Source organism: Camelina sativa, unplaced genomic scaffold (assembly GCF_000633955.1).
Source record: "Camelina sativa cultivar DH55 unplaced genomic scaffold, Cs unpScaffold00427, whole genome shotgun sequence".
In the NCBI taxonomy this organism is placed as follows: Eukaryota; Viridiplantae; Streptophyta; class Magnoliopsida; order Brassicales; family Brassicaceae; genus Camelina; species Camelina sativa.
The window spans coordinates 185,629-212,439 of record NW_010921699.1 but is presented as its reverse complement, the minus strand read 5'-3'; the positions used below and the strand labels follow the sequence as shown (position 1 = coordinate 212,439).

The following is a 26,811-nucleotide window of genomic DNA, read 5'->3' as shown; positions in this document are numbered from 1 at the left end:
AGTCTAAACAAATGAGACATATTTATACTAAACTTGTGAAAACCCTAGTCAAAGTCAACGATTTTTAAGTCGGTTGATGCTTAGCACGATCTCGCTCTCCTCTGCTTCCAACAGCTCGATCGAGCTATGCTTTCTCCTCTTGTCCAGCTTTGGTTTCGCGTTCCACTTCAGCTCGATCGAGCTCTTCTTTGTCTCAGACAGCTCGACCGTCTTTTCTTTCAATCAGCTCGATCGAGCTCTGCCTCTTGTGTCAGTCGCTCCGCCTTGTCTTCTGCTCTGCATGCGTTAGGCTAGATTCCGCTTCAGTTGGTCATTCTGCCTTGGTTCGACTTCCTCTGCTTCACTTTATCTTCCCAGATCGATCGAGCTCTCTTTCGCCTTGCACTCTGCTCAGCTTNCACTGCTGCAAACAGATGATAAAAGAGAGCTCGTGAGGCTGGGTATCAATGATCCATGAAGTAACTTAGTCTTAATACAAAGATTCGATAAAACTTTAAACAAAGCTATCCCTAGACGAAAGATTCAACAACAGGTCAATCCACTCTCGTGACAGAGACCCTCAAGCCAAGTTACCTCCAGACCTAAATCTCTTTAGCGAAGCATAACAAGGCAGGCATTAACAACCAATCAATCAATGTCAATAAACACCCTAGACAACTAATCTCTTAGGCTAGGCACGTAAATCTCCGGTATTAGCTAGATCAGACATTTCACCAAGCCCTCTCGGGTGGAAATGCCTCGGGTCAAGCTTCAGATGATCAGAAAGAAGCTAGCATGAAGAACACTAATCCAGAAGGGATCTAAAAGATTTAAACATCAAAACCCTAGAAAAGACTAAGAAAACCTCATGGATCTCACCCAACCTCAAGAACTTTAAGAACACTACTCAGAAATCATGAAGCTCAAGAACCCAAACCCAGAAAATTCAATAAGCAACATTATGAAAAGAGATTAAAGAGAGATTAACAAGATTATATAAACTAAAGCATAAAAGAGAGATGTAAAACTATAAAAACTTGAAAGATTAAAAGAGAATTCGAATTACAAAGCCTTAAACACGTTTTGTTTCTTGAGAGAAGTTCTAAAAATAGCTAAAAAGGAGCTTCTCAAGTCTAAACAAATGAGACATATTTATACTAAACTTGTGAAAACCCTAGTCAAAGTCAACGATTTTTAAGTCGGTTGATGCTTAGCACGATCTCGCTCTCCTCTGCTTCCAACAGCTCGATCGAGCTATGCTTTCTCCTCTTGTCCAGCTTTGGTTTCGCGTTCCACTTCAGCTCGATCGAGCTCTTCTTTGTCTCAGACAGCTCGACCGTCTTTTCTTTCAATCAGCTCGATCGAGCTCTGCCTCTTGTGTCAGTCGCTCCGCCTTGTCTTCTGCTCTGCATGCGTTAGGCTAGATTCCGCTTCAGTTGGTCATTCTGCCTTGGTTCGACTTCCTCTGCTTCACTTTATCTTCCCAGATCGATCGAGCTCTCTTTCGCCTTGCACTCTGCTCAGCTTCGTGTTCCCAAAAGCTCTCCAAAACCTGATAACAACTCCATATGCAACAATGTATGCAGTGCTAATGGAAAACTACTAAGTGAGTGAATTTATGCAAGAATGAGACGCAAATGCTACAAACACAGGATGAAATGATGCTAAAGTGAATGCAAATGAGGATCTAAAACAAGTAAAATGCAGATACATCACCTACTGGTCTCCTCGTCATCAAAGTCTTCGTCATCTACCTCCTTCCCTACATTATCTTCACCGTCTCCCTTCCGACTCTCGTACTCTTCATCTTTCTTTCCCATTTCCTCTGCCTCTTCTACGAAATCATCTACAACGACTTTAGGCATCTTTGGTTTAGGCTCTGTGGTGTTCGGTTTAACTTCCTCCAACAATGTTTCACCAGATTTATCTTTAATCTGAACACATAAGCGGATGGTTTCACCTCTGCATAGTCTGAGATAATTTTGAAACTGCCGACGATTCGAAACAATCACCGGTGGCATATCACACCCACTTTTCTTAAATCTCTCCAACATATAGCTCAGCTGTATTCCAGAAGTTTCTTCACAGAAACCAAAGTCATTGAACACCATTGAAGCAAAGTCTTCAAACTTCGTTTCTTTATCGGCATTTATAATCCTGCACCCTTTGTTATTATCAACATCAAACAACCATTGCTTTTTGTCGACCCTCCACCTCCCACACACCAAAACGATATCTTGCTCTTCTTCCATTTTTGAACCCAGGTAAATATTTCCAAAACAGAGTAGGAAAAACAAGTTTGCTCCCGCCGAAGAACAAAACACGATTGATTTGTCTGCCCCAAGTCAATTGTGCTTCAGAAGAACACCAAACGTGTTTAGACTGTCGTATAGGTTCCCCTATAAGTCTATCGCAACTCTATACTGTTTTTGCAAGTTCAAACAAATTCATATTATTCTGGTAAGACTTACAACTGTCACAAATGCCTACTTAATCTACCACAAATTAGAAGTCTACCACTACACTACTAAAACTATTTCAAAAAACAAAGTAAGTATACCAAAAATATATGTTAAGGACTAAGTCTGTCAAATAAATCTGTTGCAACGGGTCATTACTCTACCATAAATATTTGCCCTACCTTTTAAGTCTATCGATCAACCCTCTCATAAAATAAGTCTATCATCAAAGCCAATTACTCTACCAACATAATCTAAGGCAATCATCTATCTATCTAATTAATTTATCTTTAACATAAGTGTACCATCACTACAACTAAATATACCAATTATATCTAACGTACCCCCTTCACTCTGCCACCTTCATATACTAACAATACCTACCATCTTTATGTACCAGAGTTTAGTACCATCAAAGAACCAGTAGACTTTCTCTCGGATTCCAATGTTTTTTTTTTCTCTAATGTCATTATCCGTAATTGTCTTTTTTTCACTACTAGTTTTAGGGGTACAAAAGGTACAGAAGTTATTCTAGTAATACCCTACAATTTAGTACTAAACAAGTAATAAGGAAACATTTTAGTAATATTATAGTAATTCTCCTAAGATGACAAAAATATTAATAGTGGGCTTTAACCCAATAAGTAATTGGGACCCAAGAAAAATAAGAATCCTAAAAATCTAGTTTTTATGTAAAACTTTTATGGACTTAAAATTGTTTGGATATCCGAATTGGAGAGTATCCTTTGGGTTTATCTAATTGGGTTATGGAAACTCAAAAGAGTTAAAAAAAGAAAAATCACATAGACCAAAATCACATAACCCTAAAACAAAAATCCCAAAATCGATTCTCTCTCTCAGCCACCATAAGAAAGCTTCTTCTTCTGGGTTATTCTTCTGTGTCTCCACTGGTAAGAAAACTTCTTCTTCTCGATTATAGTTCTTGGTCAATGATTTGCTTTTATTTCAACCGATCTTGTTTTATTAGTAAAATCTCTTAGATTAAATTAGCTTTTTTTTTCTTTGTTCCTCTGTTAAAATTTTATGTAATAATTGAGAGGGTCTCGTTGGTGTTAGTGGGTCAACAATATATCGAGCTGTCTCTCTTTAGTCATCATCCGTTCATTATATTAGTACGGAGCATTTGATTTGATTACAAACGCATGCACCTTCGGTTTTCGTGAGAAATCAAATAAGCATATGCATATGCATAATGAAATTAATTATATGCATAGTTGATTTCTTTTATGTAGATGTTATACGGTAATTATGAGTAGTGATTAATAATGAAATAATTAATTTTTCAAAGTTTACTTTTGTTAAAAATTGATCCATTTTTTAGCGATTGAATTGATCCAACTATTAGTAATATGCTCAAATTAATTTCTAGAGCTATTCTCTCAAACAAGAGATCACTGTAATATTTAGGGATCAAATACACAGAGACTCAAGATCAAACACAATATCAAACACAATAGATTATGGAGTTTTTTTATTACGTTAAACAGGTTGGTTTAATAATTGAAAAGCAATGCAAAATATTAAATAAAAGTATTGTCAGAAGATCAAAAGGTTAGGCCTACGGAATTTCTCAGGTAATTATGAAATATTAAATCAATAAATTAATTTAGGTTCAAACAATTAAAATCGGATCTAGCACTCTAAACATAATCTGTAAAACAAATCAGCTCTCGTTGCAAATATTTATCTAAATTTAAAACCAGAAAATCCAAATCTCTTTGTAAAATTTTAGGTTAAAAATCAGCTTTAAAATCAAATAATTTTGCTCATCAATGGTGTAATGAAGAAAACAGTTATATTCTCATATCAATTTGTTTCCCTAAGATATTAATTCTACGTGATCAATTAAGAATTAATGTAAATAACAACCAAAGATGAAGATCATAAAAGATAATATACCCTAAAAATAACAGATCTAATAAATCATAAAACCCTGTGAAAAAACCCTGAACCTAACAAGCAAACTACTCAGACATGTTTAATGAAAAACAAAACATATTTCTGAATAACATGTGATAGATATCAAAAGTAAAAGAAGGGAGTTAAGGAATTCTTCTCTCTACAGATGAAATCGGATCCGTCTCTCCAAAAACTCTCAATATCTCTCTCTCTCTCAAAAAGCTGCTTGAATAAAACTTAAGGGTTTCTAAAACCCAAAAACAATATATATATATATATATATCTGAAAACACGTCAGAGACTTATGATGCAATTGTGGAAGACTTCGGGCAAATTTGTAAAACTTCCAAAACTTGGCTCTCTTGTCGGTTTGGACTTGGTGTCGACCGATGCTACACGGTGTCGATTGACACTATCACTCTGAATTGATTCCAAGTCTATTTCCTTTGGTTAAATGCTCCAAAACGATCCAAATTACTTCACTTTACTCCATCCGTGCCAAATTCCTAAAAAACCTGTAAAGATTCTAAAATATCCTAGAAAACAAATCAAAAGACTCAAAAATCACACTTATATCATGGTTAAAAACCGTAAAAACCATGATATATCAACTCCCCCAGACATTAGCCTTTGCTTGTCCTCAAGCAAATCAGAAACTTAGACCTGTGAAAGAGGTTTAAAAATATAAAAACTCATTTTCTTTAAGAAGAAGCAATGACGGTATCTAGGGAATAAGCATCGGCTAACTCTGTGCCAGAAGCTGCGGTAATACAGAGGATGCAAGCGTTATCCAAAAAAGAAAAAAAAAGTTTCAGAGAGTCAGTTGTAATTAAGATAATAGTCGAATCTTTCATATTCAAACAGATTTGCATACCAACATCTAGATTTTTTTTTTTTTGTGAACTCGAATCTAATTAGGTTCTTTAATTTATGGAAAAGAGGACAAAATTTAGGAAATAGAAATGATCCAGATTTAGTATGGTTGCCGTCAAGATTTTTTGATCTTTTGAATTGTTGGAAGAACAAAAAACGTAAATTTTTTTAAGACAGTATTAAGAATTGCATTTTATCAAAAACTTACAGCGGCTTGCCAAACAAAGGCTAAGAGAAGAAAGAAAAGAGGTATTATGGGCATAACATCTACGATTGGATTCAAAAAAGCGTAGGCCTCTGGCAATTTGGCGACTAAAAAAGTGCTTGAAAAAAGGGCAGAATTAAAACAAATACTTAAGGTAATGCCATGATCATTCAAATCATAATCCATATGATTAGCAGACAAATCTAAATCAAACCACCATGTACTTCTCCGTTGACATTCGTAGCATCCCAAATTCAAACCAAATTCCACTACTTCCTCCATTAAGGCTTCATTGGTGGGTCTCATCAATTTGATCAATGTCAAGAACCTTATAAACTCATTCTCGTACTATACCATAACAAGCAAGACATAACTTGTACAACATGTGGTACTCATTCTCTCCCAGACTTATTCTATTTTTATCTTCCTTTGAGCTTTGCTTTACTGTTTCTTTTTGTCTTTCTGACTCTTTTTTTTTTCTTATTCCAAGGTGTAGGCGAATAATGGGGTCATCGGTAATTTATCTACCCCTCGCTTCCAAACTTTGTGTGATCGTTTGATTCAAGAGTAGAATAATGAGATTACATGTAATTTACCTACCTCTCTAAACTGATCAAAATCATATCATCTTTTATTCTCTCTTTTTTTAAGAAAGCTCTCAGGAATAATCTTTTAAACTTGAGTAAGGGAGAAGAGTATCATTTTCTTTTGAAATCTTACTTGTCAGGTATGAACAAGGAGTCAAGCTCTATGAACATCAATCTCCTTGATGAGGTAAAAAGAAAAGTGCAAAAATTATCTCAGGCTTTTATGGATTCTGTTGGAAATTTAGATGTCTTTTTTTTACTAGTCAGCCTTTGGATTTTTCATTAGTCGGATTTGTGGATTCAATCTGCAGCATTAATCAACCAAGACAATACTCTAAAAAGAAAAATCATTGTCCCCAACATAATTATGAAAAAATTGACTCAATAAAAACAAAAATACGGTTTTGACACAATATAAACAAAAACTATGTTAGTTGTTAGTACTAACCTCCCCCAGACATAAATGACATTGTCCCCAGTGTTTTCAAGTAAGAGGAAAGCAAAAAGAAACAAATATTTTTGGAAAAATGTATGAAAAATTTGAACAGTTCACGGGTTACCAATTGGTGTCGACCGACACCATTTCAGTGTCGATCGACACTCATCACAAATGGTGTTTTTGGCCGTAACTCCTTGAAAATTGGTTGCAGTTAGATGTGTTGATGTGTTGTTGGATCAAACCTTGGATGTTAATGTTGTCAAGAAACACTCAAACACAAGTTAAAAGCAACATCATAGATAGATTAGTTCATAAGTTTCATACAAAATCCAAATAAAAACTGACTCAAAGCAAGAATAAAAATGACTCTATCCTAAAGATAAAAATGAAAAAGGATAAGAAACCATGATCAAGGTCTAATCATCTTCAAAGTCTGGAGCCGCAGGAGATGGTGATCTGCTCATGGTAGGACAAATGCAACTGCAACGAGACAATCGGGCCATGCCGTTCTAGATGGAACGCAAAGCAGAAACCACATAAGCCTGATGAGCTCCCTGGTCATCAGGTTTACCGCACCATTTGAGTTTCCAGAGCCATCACAGGATCCTGAAACAGATTCAAACAAGAATTGTAGAGGAGTACCTGGTCATTAGGCTCAAAATGTCTAGAGATGATCTTATTATCATGATAAGCCTTGGTTTTTCCTTGTACAGCTTGGAATTCTCGAATGCATGAAATCGCAGCTCATCCAACTCATTCAACTGCACTAACCTTCTCTCTGAAGCTGTCTTAGCATCAAAATTCATCAACTGCCCAGGCTGCCTTGTGCTATAACTCCACTGGAAGATGACATGCTTTTCCATAATGTAGATGAAAAGGTGTGGTGCCAAGTGGTGTTTTATAAGCAGTTCTATAAGCGCATAGTGCACCATCAAGCTTTGCAGCCCAGTCCTTTCTTGTAACACCCATTGTTTCTCAAGAATCTCCTTGATATGGCGGTTGGAAACCTAACCTTGACCACTAGTCTAAGGGTGATATGGAGTGGCCACTCTATGTTGAACCCCATACTTTTTCAGTAGCTTGTCAAACACTTTATTGATAAAGTGCTTACCTTCATCACTTATAACAATTCGAGGCACTCCAAACGGAGGAAAGATAATGGTCTTAAACAGCTTAAGAACCACAACAGAATCATTCTTCGGACATGCAATTGCTTCAACCCACTTTGAGACAGAATCTACAACAACCAGGATGTAGTTTTTCTTGTACGAAGATGGTAATGTCCCATAAAATCAATGCCCCAACAATCAAAAACTTCAACCTCAAGAATGAAGTTTTGTGGCATCTCATGTTGTTTGCTGATTTAACCTTTTCGCTGACAGACATCACATCTTGAGACAAACTCATGAGCCGTCTTTGAACATCGTTGGCCACCAAAAGCCTGCTTGGAGAAATTTGGACACTGTCTTGAATGTAGCAAAATGTCCGGCATAGTCAGATTCATGACAGTGAAATAAAAGATCAGGAACTTCAGTCTCTGCTAAACATCGTCTGTAAAATCCATCAGTGCAATGCTTATACAAGTAAGGTTCATCCCAATAGTATCTTCTAAGCTCTCTCAAGAACCTCTTCTTGTTATAGCCGGTGAATTTGTTTGGTTCTACCTCTTCAGCAAGATAATTAGCTATATCATCATACCAGGGTTGATTGGAGCTAGCCACAGTAGCTAAATCTCCATCATATGACCAATTTGTCTTGATGAAGCATGGGTGTCGACCGATGCTAGTATGGTGTCGGTCGACGCCATCTGTATCCGAGAGTAGACATTTTGTTTCATTAGTCTGAAACCTTGCATCCACAAAATGAACATGTTCTTCAGGCAGACAGTCATGTATTGGGACATCATCATCAATTCTAATCCTGGATAAGTGATCAGAAACACCATTCTCAACTCCTTTCTTATCCCTCACTTCAATGTCAGATTCTTGTAATAGAAGGATCCATCTCAAAAGTCTAGGCTTAGCATCATTCTTCTGCATCAAATACTTTAAAGCAGCATGATCAGTATGAACAATGACTTTTGAACCAACTTGATAAGACCAGAACTTTTCAAAAGCAAACACAACCGCCAACAACGCTTTCTCTGTTGTTGCATAGTTTCTTTGTGCATCATCAAGTGTTCTGCTTGCATAGTAGATTGCATGAAGTTTCTTATCTTTTCTCTGTCCCAACACTGCTCCTACTGCAAAGTCACTAGCATCACACATAACCTCAAATGGTAGATCCCAATCTAGTGGTTGAACAATAGGAGCACTCACAAGCTCTTGCTTAATCCTTTCAAAAGCTATTCTGCATTCATCAGTGAATTCAAACTTGACATCTTTGCATAACAAAGCAAAAAGTAGTCTAGCTATCTTGCTGAAATCCTTAATGAATCGCCTATAGAACCCTGCATGCCCAAGAAAACTCCTCAGTGCCTTCACATTCTCTGGCATTTAAAGACTTGTCATCACTTCTATCTTGGCGCGGTCAACCTCTATTCCAGCCTCTGAAACCCTGTGGCCAAGTACTATGCCATCTCTAACCATAAAGTGACATTTCTCCCAATTAAGCACTAAATGCTTCTCTTCACACCTTGCCAACACCTTACATAGATTATCTAAACAGTTCTTCAATGAAGACCCATAAACTGAAAAATCATCCATGAATACCTCCATATAATCTTCAATCATATCAGTAAAGATAGACATCATGCATCACTGAAATGTTGCAGGAGCATTACAGAGACCAAAATGCATTCTTCGGTAAGCAAAGGTACCATATGGGCAAGTGAAAGTGGTTTTCTCTTGATCATCAGGATAACAACCCGGTTCGAAGACAAGATCAAAACTGGGACCTGATTCAGACCATTGCAGACTTCAACAGAGCTGATTTGATGTATGAAAACCGCTTTGCAATTGTTTCACCTCCATTCCCGCATAATGACTTTGAACTAAAGTCTGCCTACTTCCAGCTAGTTGGACAAAGACCTTTCTCTAACCTGCCAAATGAGAGGCTCTGGATCGTATTGAGCACTTTGAGGATCTGTTGACCAGTATCAAAGCTAATGGCGTTACTGAAGATTACATCTACTGCAAGCTCTTCCCATACTTAATTGCAGGGGAGGCATCTCAATGGTTGAAGCAGTTACCGCCTAGATCATTGACATCTTGGCAAAAAATTAAGGTGGCTTTCCTTAATTATTTTTATGATGATGCTATGTGTGATGAGTTGAAAGTCAAGCTGTCTTCTTTCAAGCAAAGACCAGATGAAGCTTTCAAGGCAGCTTGGGTGAGATTCAAAGCCTATCCGAGGGACTGTCCACACCATGGCTTTTCAAGAGTACAATTGTTGAGTATCTTTTTCAGAGGAATTGACTGGGAATATCAGTTAACCTTGGATGTTGCAAACCATAGAAACTTCAAGACAAGATATCCAGATGAAGCTGAGAATTTGATTAAGAATCTAGCCTCGAGCAGGATTTGATGCCAATCAGCTAGCCTCAATCAGTGCTAAGCTTGACTCAGTTCACAGTCTCTTTATTGGTAAGAAATCAGTTCACTTTGCTCCTTAAGTTGAAACACATGAACCAGGACCTGAGCAAGGGAATGAAGAAGAGGATGTCAACTATGTCTATGGAAATCAAGGTCAGTGGTTTGGTAATCAACAAGGTAGTAGGCCTTACAGTGGAAACAGTCAGCGCAGTAAGTTTCTAGGCAATTCTTTTGGTTTCGCACCCAAGCCTGACTATGAGAAGCATCAACAGAGCAATGGGTACACAAGAACTTATGGCAATAATTCATATCAGTCCCCTCCTCCAAAGACAGCTGAAAGTAGTAAGATGGAAGCTATGCTTGAGCAGCTTTTGCAATGTCAGGAGCAAATTACAATGACTTTCAATGGGAAGCTTGACAATGTTTACACTGAGTTTAATGGCAAATTTGAAGCTTTGGGCTTCAAAAAGATGGGCCTACAATTGAAATTGGATCGGATCGAATAAAAGAGCATCGACCGACACCCATAAGTGGTGTCGGTCGACACCGTTAAAATCGAGGGTTTCGCGATTAAACCCCTTAGTCGTCTTTTTTGTTTCACAACACACACTCGACGAAGACTTCAAACCACCATATCTCTCTCGATTTTGATCCGATTTCAGTGATTCAAAGCTCCATTCCACTCGATTTTGCCTCCTCTTTCCGGATCTAGAGTCAGTTTCGAGTTAGGAAGCCATGGGACCGAAGAAGAAGCCCAGAATCGCCGCGGCCGAAGTTCCTCTTTTTGCCAGTCCAACCGCCGTCCTCCTCCACCGGCTTCGGCCAGACCAACCACCACCCTCCCTGACCTCTCACTTCCATCCCCCATCCAATCTAGGTTCCCATGGCCCAAGGAAGAAAATTTGCCAATTCCAACCCAACAGGTATGGGATAATCCGCTTGCAGAACTTCCAAAATCAGAATTTATCTAGAGGCCTGTGGATGTTTGGGGACAATATGACACAATACATTACAATGCCTGGTTAGATGTATATATAGAACCTACTAAGTTTGTTGATCCTGCTGTTCTACATAGGGTGGGAATTCATGTTGAGGTTTTGCGGTTGCTAGATAGGATATATTTGGGAACTGTGTGCACTAGGCAGTATGATTGTTACCCGGATTTAGTGCGATTGTTTATGGCTAGTGTGAGCGTCATATATGACAACGAACAGGCATCAGAACCATGTCTAGACGAATTGCATTTCTATATTAGAGGGGTACCATATTCATTGACTTTGCCTACGCTGTGTGATATTTTTGGTTGGCCACGTTTCTTCAGAGGCACTGCTTTGCCTCAGCAGTATTCGGATGTTGGTATTTTATGATCCTATATAGGAATGTGGAGCATGACTCCAAAAAGTCTCTTCAGACCGATGTTCGTCATCCTGCGATTAGGTATGTTCTTCGGGCTAGTGGGAACACTTTTTTGTGTAAGATGGAACTAGGAAAGATGATAGCTGCTGAGCTTTATTTGTTGGGACTTGGAATTGGCAGTTTGATTCCTGATTTGAATGAGCGCCATGACCCTTCATCGCCCAACTTTGGGGCAGTTTTTGCACACCACTTGGTCTTTCTTCAGACCAAACCATTTTTGGGTCGAGGCCGTAAGATTGAGAATGTTGGGAGCCTCATTACAGCCATTCTTCAGTGGAAGAACATCCCGACTGATGGTTACAGTGTTATAACTGAGCGGTTCTCATGGATTAAAAGTATATGTGGAGTACAACCTAGATGAAGCCGGGTTTGTTGTGGAGGTTTCTTGATGAGACTGGAGAGCAACTGATACGCCTATCTCGACCTGACTTGACCACCATTGGTGATGCGGATCAACTGCGTTTTCTTCCACCTGCTGCTGACTTAGTTACTGCTCCTCCTACCCGTCGTCACCGAGCTTCCTGGTCTACTGCTGCTTCAGCTACTGCTTCTGCATCCTAGTACTATGGACCAGGGAGCTCATCAGGCTTATGTGGTGTCTACTTTGTCTCGTTGCGGTTGCATTCGTCCTACCAGGAACAGATCACCATCTCCTGCCGGTCCAGACTCTGATGATGATTAGACCTTGATCATGGTTTCTTATCCTTTTTCATTTTTATCTTTAGGATCGAGTCATTTTTATTCTTGCTTTGAGTCAGCTTTTATTTGGATTTTGTATGAAACTTATGAACTAATCTATCTATGATGTTGTTTTTAACTTGTGTTTGAGTGTTTCTTAACAACATTAACATCCAAGGATTGATCCATCAACACATCTAACTGCAACCAATTTTCAAGGAGTTACGGCCAAAAAAACCATTCGTTATGAGTGTAGATCGACACTAAAATGGTGTCGGTCGACACCAATTGGTAACCCGAGAACTGTTCAAATTTTTCATACATTTTTCCATAATTTTTTGTTTCTTTTTGCTTTCCTATTACTTGAAAACATTGGGGACAATGTCGTTTAAGTCTGGGGGAGGTTAGTACTAACTACTAACATAGTTTTTGTTTTTATTGTGTCAAAACCGTATTTTTGTTTTTATTGTGTCAAAACCGTATTTTTGTTTTTATTGAGTCAAGTTTTTCAAAATTATGTTGGGGACAATGATTTTTCTTTTTAGAGTACTGCCTTGGTTGATTAATGCTGCAGATTGAATCCACAAATCTGACTAATGAAAAATCCAAAGGCTGACCAGTAAACCAAAGACATCTAAATTTCCAACAAAATCCATAAAAGTCTGAGATAATTTTTGCACTTTTCTTTTTACCTCATCAAGGAGATTGATGTTCATAGAGCTTGACTCCTTGTTCATACCTGACAAGTAAGATTTCAAAAGAAAATGGTACTCCTCTCCCTTACTCAAGTTTAAAAGATTATTCCTGAGAGCTTTGTTAAAAAAAAGAGAATAAAAGATGAGATGATTTTGATCAGTTTAGAGAGGTATGTAAATTACCTGTGACCTCATTATTCTACTTTTGAGTCAAATGATCACACAAAGTTTGGAATCGAGGGGTAGGTAAATTACTGATGACCCCATTATTCGCCTACACCTTTGAATCAGAAGAAAAAGAGTCAGAAAGAAAAAAAAATAGTAAAGCAGAGCTCAAAGAAAGATAAAAATAGAATAAGTCTAGGGGAGAGAAAGAGTACCACATGTTGTACAAGTTATGTCTTGCTTGTTATGGTATAGTACGAGAATGAGTCTATAAGGTTCTTGACATTGATCAAATTGATGAGACCCACCGATGAAGGCTTAATGGAGGAAGTAGTGGAATTTCGTTTGAACTTGGATGCTACGAATGTCAACAGAGAAGTACATGGTGGTTTGATTTAGATTTGTGTGCTAAACATATGGATTATGGTTTGAATGATCATGACATTACCTTAAAAAAGAAAATGAGTTTCTATGTTTTCAAACCTTTTTCACAGGTGTAATTTTCTGTTTTGTTTTAGGGCAAGTAAAGGCTAAGTCTGGGAGAGTTGATATATCATGGCTTTTACGGTTTTTAACCATGATATAAGTGTGCTTTTTGAGTCTTTTGATTTGTTTTCTATGATGTTTAAGAGTCTTTACAGGTTTTCTAGGACTTTACCATAGATGGAGCAAAGTGAAGCAATTTGGATCGTTTTGGAGTATTTAACCGAAAGAAATCAACTTGGAACCAATTCAGAGCGATCGTATCGATCGACATCGTTTAACATCGGTCGACACCCAGTCCAAACCGACGAGAGAGCCAAGTTTTGGAAGTTTTACAAATTTGTCCGAAATCTTCCATAATTGCAATATAAGACTCAAAAAACACACTTATATCATGTTAAAAACCATTGTTTTTGTAAACAAACGTAACCGTAAAAACACAACCATTGATTTTTTCTTTACATATATATATATAGATATATACACATATATATTTTATAAAAAATGCGACCGTTAGTGCTATTTCTCAGATTGTTATTATTTATTTAGGGACTGTTATTGAAGATATGATTTCTAAATCCATAAAGAATTGTAAATTCTAGAAATCAAAACACATGGATTTTGAAATTAACATGTTTTATCCTTGGTTTTGAATCCTTCTATTTTACACTTTCAGATCCATTCAAATTCATTTAAAACATAATGTGGATTTTGAAATCCAAAAACAAATCATTAAATGAATAATATAGTATTTTAACAAGTATTTGTAAATCATAGAACCAATAACACATCATTTAGATAAGTATTTTAAAATCAATGATTGAATAACACATGATTTTTGTCTGGATTTCCAAATCCATTAAAATCATAGAACCAATAACCATCTCTTATTTTTTTTAATTTCTGCATTTTTGTAAGTTATTGTATTAATATTTAGTATATTTACATTTCCAAGTTCCAACTACATTTTTCGAAGACAAAAGAAAGTGAAAAAAAAACCGCGCTTCCCATGGTGAGTAGTGGCGCCAAAATCGAGGTTAAGAGGGAAAATTGCCCAAATCTCTCAATCAGATAGAAATTAGAAAAAGAAAAAACCCTAGAAACCAAACCAACCAGAGAATCGACATTTCCGATGAAATCACGATCCTTAAAGCTCCGGGAAGCTCATAAAGTGGGCGGAAGCGCCGCCTTCTGCTCTATCCTGTGGGACCACAAAGCGGAACATTTCGTGACCTCATCTTCTTCGGATCCCTCAATTTCCGTCCACGACGGACTCTTGCCTTCAACTTTACCTCCGACGATTCTCCGACATCACCAAGACGGCGTCACCGCATTGGCTCTCAGCCACGACTCTTCTTTCCTCGCCTCTGGATCTATCGATCATTGTGTGAAGCTCTACAAGTTCCCAAGTATATTATTATTTACATCACTTTCCTTTGTCTTTCTCATCAGTTACATTTCAGTTTGTGTTTATAAGTTTTTCTGTGTATATCTTCTTAGTGACATTTTGTTGCTTTAATTTTATTAGTTCCTTTGTTTTGCCGCCTTTAGGTGGGGAATTTCAGACGAACATAACCAGGTTTACGCTTCCGATTCGCGTGCTTGCATTTAATGGCTCAGGGAGTCTATTGGCAGCTGCTGGAGATGATGAAGGCATCAAACTTATCAACACATTTGATGGTTCTATTGTTAGAGTTTTAAAAGGTCATAAAGGACCTGTGACTGGCTTAGATTTCCACCCTAATGGTGAGCTCTTGGCTTCGATTGACTCAACTGGTACTGTCTTATGCTGGGAACTCCAGAACGGAATCGTTTCGTTTACCCTTAAGGGTGTTGCGCCCGACACAGGTTTCAGCACTTCCATTGTGAATATTCTTAGATGGAGCCCCGATGGAAGAACCCTTGCCGTTCCTGGTTTGAGAAACGATGTGGTCATGTATGATAGATTCACTGGGGAGAAGCTATTTGCCTTAAGAGGTGATCATCTCGAGTCTATATGCTATCTAACCTGGGCTCCTAATGGCAAGTATATTGCTACATCTGGTCTTGATAAGCAAGTGCTTCTCTGGGATGTTGACAAGAAACAAGACATAGACAGACACAAATTCGAGGAGAGAATATCTTGTATGGCCTGGAAACCCAACTGTAATGCTTTGTCTGTCATTGATGCCAGGGGCAAATATGGAATTTGGGAATCTTTAGTTCCATCATCCATGATATCTCCTACTGTGGGTATTCCAGACATACTACCAAAGAAGAGGAATGAAATTCTTAATTTTGATGACGAAATTGAGGAAGAACTTCATGGTGCATCTGAAAGTTTAAATGACTCTTTTGTAGATAGTGATGATGGAGAATCTCATCATACTAGCAGGAAAAGACTGAGGAAGAAAACTTGTATTGACGATGATGGTGATGCATATGAGGAACTTAATGATGGGAGTAGCTTACCTTCGGCATCTCAATTCAGGAAAATGTCACATCGAGTACATAGAGAAAAGCAGTATGCAGGAAGTGGGGCTTTTAAAAGCACTGCTGCATCAAACAAGTACAAAATGCAAAGTTCCTTTCAACCTGGTGCTACACCACTGGAACCAGGAAAACAGACATTCTTGTGTTACAATATGTTGGGATGCATAACTACAATTGAACATGAGGGGAACTCCCGTATTGAGGTACTTGAGGCGTACATTTGTTACGTTTCTAACTTGATGTTTTACTTTTATAAGTTTTTCAAAAAGAAAGAGTCATACACTTGTTTCTTTTGTGTAATTTTTAGTTTTTCTTTTGCTTGCACTTGAAATGCAGACAGATTTTCATGATACTGGAAGAGGTCCACTAGTTTCATCAATGATTGACTTTTACGGCTTCACCATGGCATCAATCAATGAAAGTGGATGTGTGTTTGCAAATCCCTGCAAGGGAGAAAAGAACATGAGTGTTCTGATGTATCGTCCATTTAGAAGCTGGGCCAGTAATAGTGAGGTTAGACGATCATTACGTACACAGTATTCAGCAAAAATTACGGACCAGGATAGGAAAATATATGACTTGGTTACTTGTTGATTGTTTCATCCAGTGGACGATGAGGTTTGAAGGTGAAGAGGTGAAGGTTGTTGCTAATGGTGCTGGTTGGGTTGCTGCAGTTACAAGCCTCAATTTGCTTCGCATATTTAGCGAGGGTGGTTTACAGGTTTCTTCTTTTGCACTTCTTTATCTTGTGTCATAATTCATGCAAGCTGATAGGCTAAACAGCCGACTGCTCATAGTTTGCCACTAAGTGTTGTAATGGTTCTTTTTTGTTTAACTTGCTCTTGTGAATATTGCCTCCGTTTGACTCTTCTTGGAGTATTCACAGATGAAAAGTTTCTATTGACGCAACTATATAGCTAGCATGAGAATCTGCAGCTCTTGTAAAACACTGAACTAATTGAAACAAAACGCTTGTAAAAAACAGAATTTAACAGCAAACAGGAATATCGTATATAATCCGTGTATTTTGACATGAACAGATCTCAATTTTAAACAGAACGCTAGTGTGTAATATGTTCTGTAGTATTGAAATACTTTGTTTATTTGATCTGATAATTTATGGTCATTTCTTGCAGAAACACATTCTTTCCCTTGATGGGCCTGTAGTCACTGCTGTAGGACGCAAGGATCATCTTGCTGTGGTAACTCATGTTTCAGACTGTCTTCCTTCCAATGAACAGGTAGGTACTATTTCTCACTGGTTCGTCGCTTAGATTAAACTTGGAGTCACTTGCCCTCCCCTAGATAGTAAATAGTGGAAAAGGGGACATCATGTAGACGTGTTGATACCGATACATTGGGATAGGCTTTTTTGGTTTTTGCTGTGGTTTCGCTCTACAAAAATTCAGTTAATACTATATGTTTAAAGTATTTGAGGAAAGTTTCATACAAGCACATGTTGGTATCATCCTGTCATATAACATAGTTCAAGATGATCGCACTAGATCCAAACGATAAAAACTATTCAGTCAGGTTATTATCTACCATGCATTCTCGCCTCATCCTTGTTTCAACAATTTCCAGGTGATGGAATTTAGAGTCTTAAACATATCAAAAATGACTGAGGAGTTGAAAGGCCGTGTTGCGTTAACCCCTGGCTCACGTTTAACATGGATAGGATTCAGTGACGAAGGTTCTTTGAGCTCATATGATTCCAAGGTGTGCTTTCTTGCATCTCTGCTCACTCATTTGCTATTGCTTTGGTGCTCATTGCATACAACACGCACTACAACAAAAAAATGTTTTTCATACAGGGCGTGTTGAGAGTTTTTACAGGTCAATATGGTGGCTCATGGATCCCAGTCTTCAGGTTTCTTGCCTTAGCTATCTACAATTTACGAGAAGGTTTCTTATGTTTATTCAAGAAGTTTGTACTTACTGAACTCATTGTAATTGCAGTACCAGTAAAGAGAAGAAACAAGAAGAAAACTACTGGGTCGTTGGCTTGAATACAACCAGTGTGTACTGTATAGCTTGTAAACACCCTGAGATTTTCCCACAGGTAATATATTGTTCAATGCTAAGGTGTTTAATATTTTCAGAAAAAATAGGCTGCCTCACTACTATTCTTCCTGCCGTTTCATTTTCAGGTGACACCAAAACCAATCCTGACCATACTAGACCTTTCTCTCCCGCTTGCATCCTCAGATTTAGGAGCAGCATCTCTAGAAAATGAGTTAATACTAAAGCAGCTGCGTTTATACGAGGTTTTCCTCTCTACTTGTTATACCATTTTTATCTGCTGTTATTTCTCCTTTTTCTGGTCAAGTTTTGTTAAGCAGTATGATCTGTGTCCCCGAAGTTTTAGCTACCGAAATATGTGGAAATTAGTTAGTTGTTTTGGGTAAGCTACATGGATAAGTATATCAGGAGAATCTCTGTTGTTGGTGCAACCTTTGTTTCCATACGTTAATGTGTGGCCAAACTAGAGACAGAACATCACAAAATCTGCTGAAACTAGTATCAATATCGATGTATTTGAACAATACCAATACTTTCCTAATCTCAGACTCAACAAAGAGTGGACGATATGGCTTTGGCCGGGGTGGATACCACAGCACTTGAAGATGAAGCTTTCGACATGGAAGTTTCTCAAGATAAATGCATACTAAGGCTCATCAGCTCGTGCTGTAGTAGTAAGTTAATTATTTATGTGTCACACATGCGTGTGAAGTCAGATTCTAAGACCATTATTATCCAGGTTTTAACAACAAGATTCTCTACATTCTTTCAGGTGACAGTTTTGTAAGGGCCAGTGAACTTATGAGGCTTTTAACTCTAGAAAAATCAATGAGAGCAGCAATTACACTGGTTACAAAACTCAAGCTTCCTTTTTTGGCAGAAAAGTTTTGTAGCATACTTGAGGTACTCTAGAAGAACTTTCATTTCTTGTATTTTGCACAAAATAGAAGATCAGATACAGACCACCATTTCTTTTCTTATGTAATGCTAACTTCTGGTTCTTAACTAACAGGAAAGGTTGCTTGAAGAAGCTAACGAGGCGATAACAAATCCTTCGCAGAATCCAAACAGAGAAGTAGTTACAAGAGTTGAATCCAAGGTTCAGAATCCTCCAGCCTCGTTCCAGACTAAATCTTCTGCAACTAAGCTGTCTGCTACTACATTTGTAAGGAAAGCAAAAGTTTCAGAAGGTCTTAAGCTAGGGAAGGAACAAGTGAAGAAAGACGAAACTGAAGATGTGAAGATAAAAGAGATCAAGAAATTGAATTTAATAAAGAAGCCGGTGAACAATGTTAACAAAGAAGACAAGGGACTGAGAAAGGAAGTGAATCAAGAAGAAGCTCGACGTTCTTCGAACCCGTTCCTAAAATCAACTGTTTGATGACCTTATTTGGAGGTTGTTTTGATTAAAAAGAGTATGATGGATACATCTGTTTCACTTTATTTTATATTATGATCCTACAACTGAATGATTACAAAAACTTATGATACAGGATTAGTTAAAGAATCATTATCAAAGGTATGGTGAAACAGAAACTTGAACTGTAGAAATTCTGCAATCAGCCACCTGTTGAAGCTTTCTCATTCTTCATGATCATATGGAAGGATTTCGCATTGTCTTCCTCCACGATTTCTCTATGAACATTGTGCTCAATCTTCTCAGCTTCCACCACACATTCTTTCCAGGTCGTCTTCCTGTATTTGTCTTCCTAAGTGTTCCTTTGGACAAGAGCTGCTTAACGTACACCACTCACAAAGGATCTGTGGAAACTTCCCATTGCTTCATCCACGCTCAAGATACCGTATCACATACCACTGTCGAGGTGCCCAAATCCAAGCCTAGTCTTAAAGAGTTTCTAATTAAGTTTTTGGTGCTTTTCCTTTTTACATTTGGATGTATCGTGGCCTATATAACGGTTTAATAGTACGCTTTACCAAATATATATATATATGGGTATATATCTCTCTCTCTAGCTTTACCCAATAGCAAATGAAAGCGAAATAGCACGCCCAAAATTCTTTCAATTGTCAACGTCTCAAAGACCTTAAAAGTTGGCAGCTTTTTGCAACTCTTCACACTTAGCTTGCCATATCTTTCATTTGAAAGTTTGCTTGATACATGCATACTCATAGATAAAATACATGCATCTTTGTACAGCAAATAATATTTTCTATTTAACCAAGACAAAATATAACTTTGAATACCCCCGAAACAATTAACACAAAATGTGGACTCATACATGAGTCTTCTCTTCCAATTCCATTGTTTTAACATTCACTTCTTCAACGGTTGTGTTACAGTTTCTTGTTAAAGAACCTTCACTTTGACTCTCCGCATCTAACCCTTCCAACTCTCTAACCCAGTAACAATGCACCACACAAGCCAAAACCAGAACCATCATCTGCAACGGAATCATCACCATGAAAACCCCACATTCTATCCTAACCAAAGCTTTAGCCTCTCTAGGGTCCCGTGGCGATATCAGAAAGGAAAGACTCTGTTTCTCTCTGCTAAACATCATAAAAACTGCCATCAACTGATCCGTCAAAGAAGAAACATGAAGTGTGACTCGCCCGATGAAACATGATCTAGATTGGTGCGAAGAGGCACCCGCAAAGGAAGATATAAGGGAGACGAGAGAGACAGCGAGGAGGGCTAAACCGAGTGAAGTTGGAGGGTTTCTAAGAATAATGATCGGTACGGGAAGAACAGAGGGAGAGAAGTGTGAGATTCAGACACGATACGAGAATGTTTTGGAGCAAACATAACTTTCTCTGGAAAGAAGAAGCCATTGATTTTGTATTTGTGGAGTTTGTGAAATTAAAATTTATTTTCAGGTTTTATACAGAGAAAGTAATAACTCAGGTTGGGGAGAAGTTGTCACGACTATGTTGATAAAGGCCCCTCAACCTCAACAGTTCTATTGACTAGGACTTCTCAAGAATATTTTAATAGATATTTTACCTGTCTCATGAAAATGACGGTCATATATATATTTTAAAGGGTAAATTATATAGGTTAGCGATGAAGTAAGTTTTTTAACCACTTTATATCAAAGTGAGTTACACTTTTCATGGTTTAGCCATCATCCAATTATTGGACAAAAATATTCTTGAATCAAACCAAATGCAACTGTTTAGTTTAATATTATGTTGCATAAAAAATAATAATTAAAAATAATCATATGTATTTTTCTCTCTCTCTTTTTTTTTACATTTTCTCTCTTTTCACTTTCATGATTTTTTTATTTTTATTTAATTTTGAATTGTAATTCTTTTTTTCTTTTTTTTTTAAGATCCATTTTACTATATTAATTTTTAATATTGAATTATTATTCTATATATTTTTTTTAATTTTAAATCTTATTATCGTATTGAAGAAAATTCCATATAGATACTATGTACGTACAAGGTAATAAAGTGTGTTTATATGTGTACGTACACAATTAAAATAATTCTTATGAATATAAAACATTATTTGTTGCATGTAATTTACAAATATATCATCAAAACATTCAAAATAATATGTTTATAAACCAAATCATCTCTTTCAATTCATGTACATCTATAGGTCCGACCCGTAGCTGAAGCTCAACAAGCAAGGACTTCAAGTAGCAGATTTTATATAAAATTTTAGGGGCATCAATTGTCAAAATTCTCTATATAGTCTAGTGGTTCAACTATTCAAGTGATGTCTTAACCCCTCTCAGGTTTGAATCCTTGCAATTGTTAATCAATAAACGAATTTTTTTCTTCCATTTTTTCTTCTTTTCCCTAAAACAACAAATTTTTTTCTTCAATTTTTTCTTTAAAAAAAAACAATTTTACTAGTATTCTTTTGTTAGATTGCTTAAAATTAAATAATTATTTACTCAACAATTTAACTAATATTTTGTTGTCTTCTTCTATTTCTTCTTTTTTTCTCAAGTTTGCCAATTTCTATGGTTCATTTTTATTCTTACAGGTCAGAAGAATTACTATACAATGGCTTAATAATTAAATGATGAAAGTGGAAATTTCAGATAAAGTGATTAGTATATAGTTTTTTCTGTCTCTTTTGCTTGTTTGTTTATATTCTTTTTCTTTTTTGAACACCCAACATTTGTTTATATTCAAACTTTTGTAAACATATTAAGCTTTTATGTCATTTTGTTATGCGATTTTTTTTTGGGGCATCAGTTCTTAGTTTGCTTTAGGCATCAAATATCTTCAAGCCGGCACTGTACATCTATCACTACATCATGTACATACACTACTAATTGTGTATATGAGGAAGTATCTGAAGATATATCTTTTACGTACACAGTGACAAAATTCCATATAGGTACAATGTATACGTACATGGTAATAAAGTGTGTTTATATGTGTACATACATAATTAAAATAATTCTTATGATTATAAAACATTATTTGTTGCATGCTATTTACAAATATAGTAATATACCACCAAAACATTCAAAATAATACGTTTATAAACCAAATCATCTTTCTATTGATATAATTCATGTACGTCTATCACTACGTTATATATGTTTATCACTACATCATGTACATACACTACTAATTGTGTACTTGAGGAAGTATCTGAAGATGAATCTTTTACGGTGACAAAAAGTATGGTATAAGTGAAGTGAATGATATAGCAATCATGATAAAAAATGATACTGTATGGAGCCAATTAGAAAGGTTAGTCAAACAATCATATACAAACACATACAATATGTACATTATTGAGTAGTGACTATAAGTGAAGGTTATGTAGGTTAGAACAATATTTTTAAAATTTTTGGGTCAAAGTAATACTTATATTTTACATAATTTATTTGGGTTCACGTGATAGTTCCATGCTAACACATCATATTCTTTCGCTAGGAGTACGCATGGGAAAAATATACGAACCCGATGATCTGATCCGTACCTAAATCCGAAATTTTAAAATATCCAAACGAATTCCATACTCTAGATCTGAAAACCCGAACTTGAATTCGGTCTATATTTTAAGTTTCTAACATACGTACATAACAACAATGACACAAAGAATTTAGGGGAAAAAAATTAAAAATACTTCATCAATTTTTTATTTGGAAGTTTAATACCTCATTTTTTTTATTAGAATAAAAATACCTTATTTAAAGGTTGTTAGACTAAAACTACTTTATCTTTGTATTATTGGTAAATTTACACCCACGATTTAACATTCGTTAACAGGCGTTACATAATTATTTAACGGTGTTAAGTTTAGTTAAACAGATATATTCTATTTGTTTACAGCTACTTACAAATATATTACTGTGGGCTGGTGGTAACAAATGTGCTTTAAAAACCACATTGAACGGATTCGACCCTATCAACACTTGATTTCGTGATTCAAGTTCCTCTCTCTTTTTGTCTTCGTTTCTTAAACCCAAAAAAATATAATATTTAGTTATATATATATATTATATTAATCAAAATATGTAATGTATTTGCTGGGTAACCAAACTAATTGTTTAGTTGTAAGGATATTTGCTGGGTAACAAAACTAATTGTTTAGTTGTCAGGGTACTTGTTTACCTTTTATCCTTGGTGGCTATTCTATGGAAAGTCATATTGACTTTGCCAATCTGTCAAAGAAATTTTTTTTTTGGAGTGTTATGTGAAGTTTTCTTTATTTTAAATTACTAATATTTCATCATTATTGTTTTTATAAATGTCTGAAAATAAATTGTTACTCGCGCGAACAGAAATTTGAAAGACATTCTTTCTTTATATATGACTAGAATAGTACCCAGCCGTGGCGCGGGATTATTTTTTCTTTTTTTTTTGTTGATTTTGTGTGGTGTTTGTAATTTTAAATCAATATTTTTAACCAAAACCAAAAAAGTCATTATTAATATAGTTTGTGACATTGTTCATTTGTAATATATTTGTTTTTAGGTTTTTTTTTATTACTTTTTCCTGATTTTTTCTTTTTTGCAAGGATTTTTAGTTATTGTAATGAAATTATAGTCTAAAATGATTATTTTTAATATATTATTATGCATTGGAGAACCATTTGTTAGTTGTGTTTTCGTGTTGGTTTCTTTTCCTGCCGCACGAAAAAAGGGACAAGATCAAAACTCAAAAGTAGTGTAGAAGTTTTTGAGAAAACGGGTAAAACTGGATAAAGAAATAATGCATCTCATAGTGTTTAAAGTGAAGCTTCAAAACGATTTTCAAAGCTTATCTTGAAAACTGTCGGAAACTAAAATCTTGACTTATGAAGAAAAAACCTTTAATATCTACAAGCTCTCTATACAATACATCTTCTTTCATTATCACATTAAAAACCAGACAAATCCTAGTTTTAGATCTTGAACATAAAAATTGGCATACATGTTCAAAGTTTCATTAAACCAAACACACGCTAAAATAACATTTGAAAACCAATACTACAAATTAAAGGCCACTAACTACTGAACTCTTCTTGTTAGCCACATTTGTCCACTCTTATACACAGTAAAGGATAACTGTCCAGACTCAACATCAACGTGTTCCCTTGTGGTGACATCACCTTCAAGCACAAAAGTGAACATTGGAAAAACTTCCCCTATGACCAACCGAGGTGATTGATTGAGATTGAGGTGAAATCTATATATGATCTATTAAGATAATGAACACAATTCCTAACTTGCCATTGTTTTATACATCTACATCAATGATGGGCTATATTGATACAATTCTATCACTTGTTAGATCATCGGTCAGACAACTTTATAAACCTACAAGCCTATTTCAGGTTTCAGATTTTACCATTGACCAACCGAAGTTTACTCTGTTCTACTCATTGTAACTTCCAAGAGAAAGGCTTAAAACTTATCTCTAATCTCCTCCCGTCTCTTACCTCTCTTATTGATTGCTAAGGCGGTTTGCCTTACAATAGCCGCTGCCACTCTTGAATGATCCAGGTCAAGATTTATCTACAATCGAACGGAAATGATTTTATCTGAGGCTGATGTGTTAGATGAGGAGAGCAACACATCCTTCTTTTATTTTATTGATTCATGCTATCTATAAATTCATTTGTAGAATTTCTTTATCTTTTTTTGTTTTTAATTGTATGTTTAGCTTATAAAAATATTTTCATTTACTTGACAATAACTGGATACAATTATAGGAAAAATTACACAATATTACCTTTTTTTTGTTTAATCAGTAGTACTTACTATCTTTTGTAAACCTTATTATCTGTTAAGCTTTAAAGAAAACATAAAGTAATTTGATACACTTTAATCTACCTATTTAAGCTTTGACATAGAGCTACGAAAAAATTAAGAAAATTAGATAAGACGAGGTCAATAAATAAATTAGGGCGGTTTACAAAGAAATACACATTTGTTGTTGATCGATTATCTTGAGACTAAGTAAAGAATCTGTTGGGATAAAAACAAACTCCCACATCGGAAGATATCATACTAATAGGGGAAGGACCCCAATAAAAAATACGTGAGGGCTTGACCACTTAGGGCTCAAAACGGATAATATCATACTAATAGGAAAGTTGGTTTTGGGCTTGAAAATCCTAACAATTGGTATTAGAGCCTAGGTCGAAAAGTGGACCTAGGGGAGTGCGTGTGGGCTTTGCGTTCGGTATGGGAGGATCTCTCAAAAAGATGACACAATAAAGAGTGTCTCAAGAATACTTCAGGAATAACAGGTGTTGGAGCATAGGTACATATGGTTTCGCTAGAGGAGAGGCCAAAGGATCGTGATACATGGTTTGAAGGGAGAATTGTTGGGATACAAACCAACGTCCCACATCGGAAAATTAGAAAATAAGTTTCTAATAAATAAATCAAATCCACCTCCAATTAGTATAAGATCTTTTGGGAAGGACCCAATAAATCTGTGAGGATTAGACTAATTGAGCCAAATAGATAATATCATACTAATATGGGAGTTGGCTTGGGCTTTGGACATAAACAAATTTGTGAGGTTTACAAAGACACCAATCTTTCACATGATGTATGGTTAGAGGCATTTGAATGTTTTTCCATCTACCTACAAGTATCACGATCTAGTGTTGAAGCTGAATATCTGGGTGTTAATAATGTTGTCGCATAACTCACCTAGCTTTGTAATCTCTTCCTTACTTGTGATGCCCTCTTAAGAAAGCATCCATTGCATTTTGCGACAATGTCAATGATGTGTATCGATCCTGTCATCAAATCTGGTTCAACATCATCGCACCAAACATGTCGAGATTGACATAGATTTTGTACGGGAACAAGTGGCACCAACACATCGAAGTCTTTCACATTCTATCTCCTCTAAATCTTGATAATATCTTTACTAAAAGACTACCAACTTCTACGTGTAATGATGATTTTCAATCTAGTCTAAACATTCGGCCACCTCTAGCTCGAACTTTGGAGGTATTCTAATATATATGTGAATATTTTATTTGTATATAGAATATTCTCAAGTACGTAGGAAACCCTACTTTGTATCCAAAATATACTTATGAATTTATGATTAATGAGTGATTAGCTCAAGATGCCTTACCAAATTACATCTAGGTACTTTGAGTGTTAATACTGCATGAATATGCACACACGTTTAATAAAGTTTCAAGAATGCGAAGTTTTTTTGCGGCATGGAAGATAGAAAATCTTGAGTTTTACTTTAGTTATTTTTTTGGTGTTCTGATTGAATTATCTATCAATCTATCATGATGATTATATTGTTTTGCTTATGATATAAGATTTAGTAAAGATACGGGATTGAGCTGTGTATCATACTAATACGGGACAATATAAGATTTTATATTGTTTTGGTTATGATATAAGATTTTGTACACTGGATTGAGCTGTGTATTGGATCTGCCTCGTTCTCTGTTTTAAGTTAACGGTGAGCTTGCGGGTTTC

At 36.2% G+C, this 26,811-nt stretch overlaps 1 protein-coding gene and 1 pseudogene across 2 annotated transcripts; one reads left to right on the top strand and one right to left on the bottom strand.

Annotated features, from left to right (window-relative positions):
- The first annotated feature begins 3,262 nt into the window (after positions 1-3,262).
- Positions 3,263-19,850, top strand: LOC104773029 (WD repeat and HMG-box DNA-binding protein 1-like). 2 transcript variants are annotated; one of them, XM_010497575.2, is made up of 14 exons: positions 3,263-3,349; positions 14,388-14,841; positions 14,984-16,107; positions 16,241-16,417; positions 16,512-16,625; positions 17,041-17,145; positions 17,489-17,623; positions 17,719-17,774; positions 17,864-17,966; positions 18,055-18,171; positions 18,474-18,600; positions 18,699-18,829; positions 18,939-19,322; positions 19,420-19,850. In XM_010497575.2, exons 2-13 carry the CDS (start codon positions 14,565-14,567, stop codon positions 19,305-19,307), a joined length of 2,835 nt encoding a protein of 944 aa, XP_010495877.1. In that variant the 5' UTR covers positions 3,263-3,349; positions 14,388-14,564; the 3' UTR covers positions 19,308-19,322; positions 19,420-19,850. The 2 variants fall into 2 exon arrangements, with proteins under 2 accessions (XP_010495877.1, XP_010495876.1); XM_010497574.2 differs by having other exon boundaries at positions 18,939-19,436.
- Positions 19,851-20,004: 154 nt separating this feature from the next.
- Positions 20,005-20,719, bottom strand: LOC104773028 (annotated as a pseudogene).
- Positions 20,720-26,811: the final 6,092 nt, after the last annotated feature.

Bases quoted from the DNA above. Each gene is read 5' to 3' on its own strand.
- LOC104773029 (XM_010497575.2), top strand. From the start codon at position 14,565: ATGAAATCACGATCCTTAAAGCTCCGGGAAGCTCATAAAGTGGGCGGA. The intron at 16,418-16,511 runs GTTAGACGATCA...TGTTTCATCCAG, and splicing joins GCTGGGCCAGTAATAGTGAG to TGGACGATGAGGTTTGAAGG. The intron at 17,775-17,863 runs GTTTCTTGCCTT...TTGTAATTGCAG, and splicing joins TCATGGATCCCAGTCTTCAG to TACCAGTAAAGAGAAGAAAC.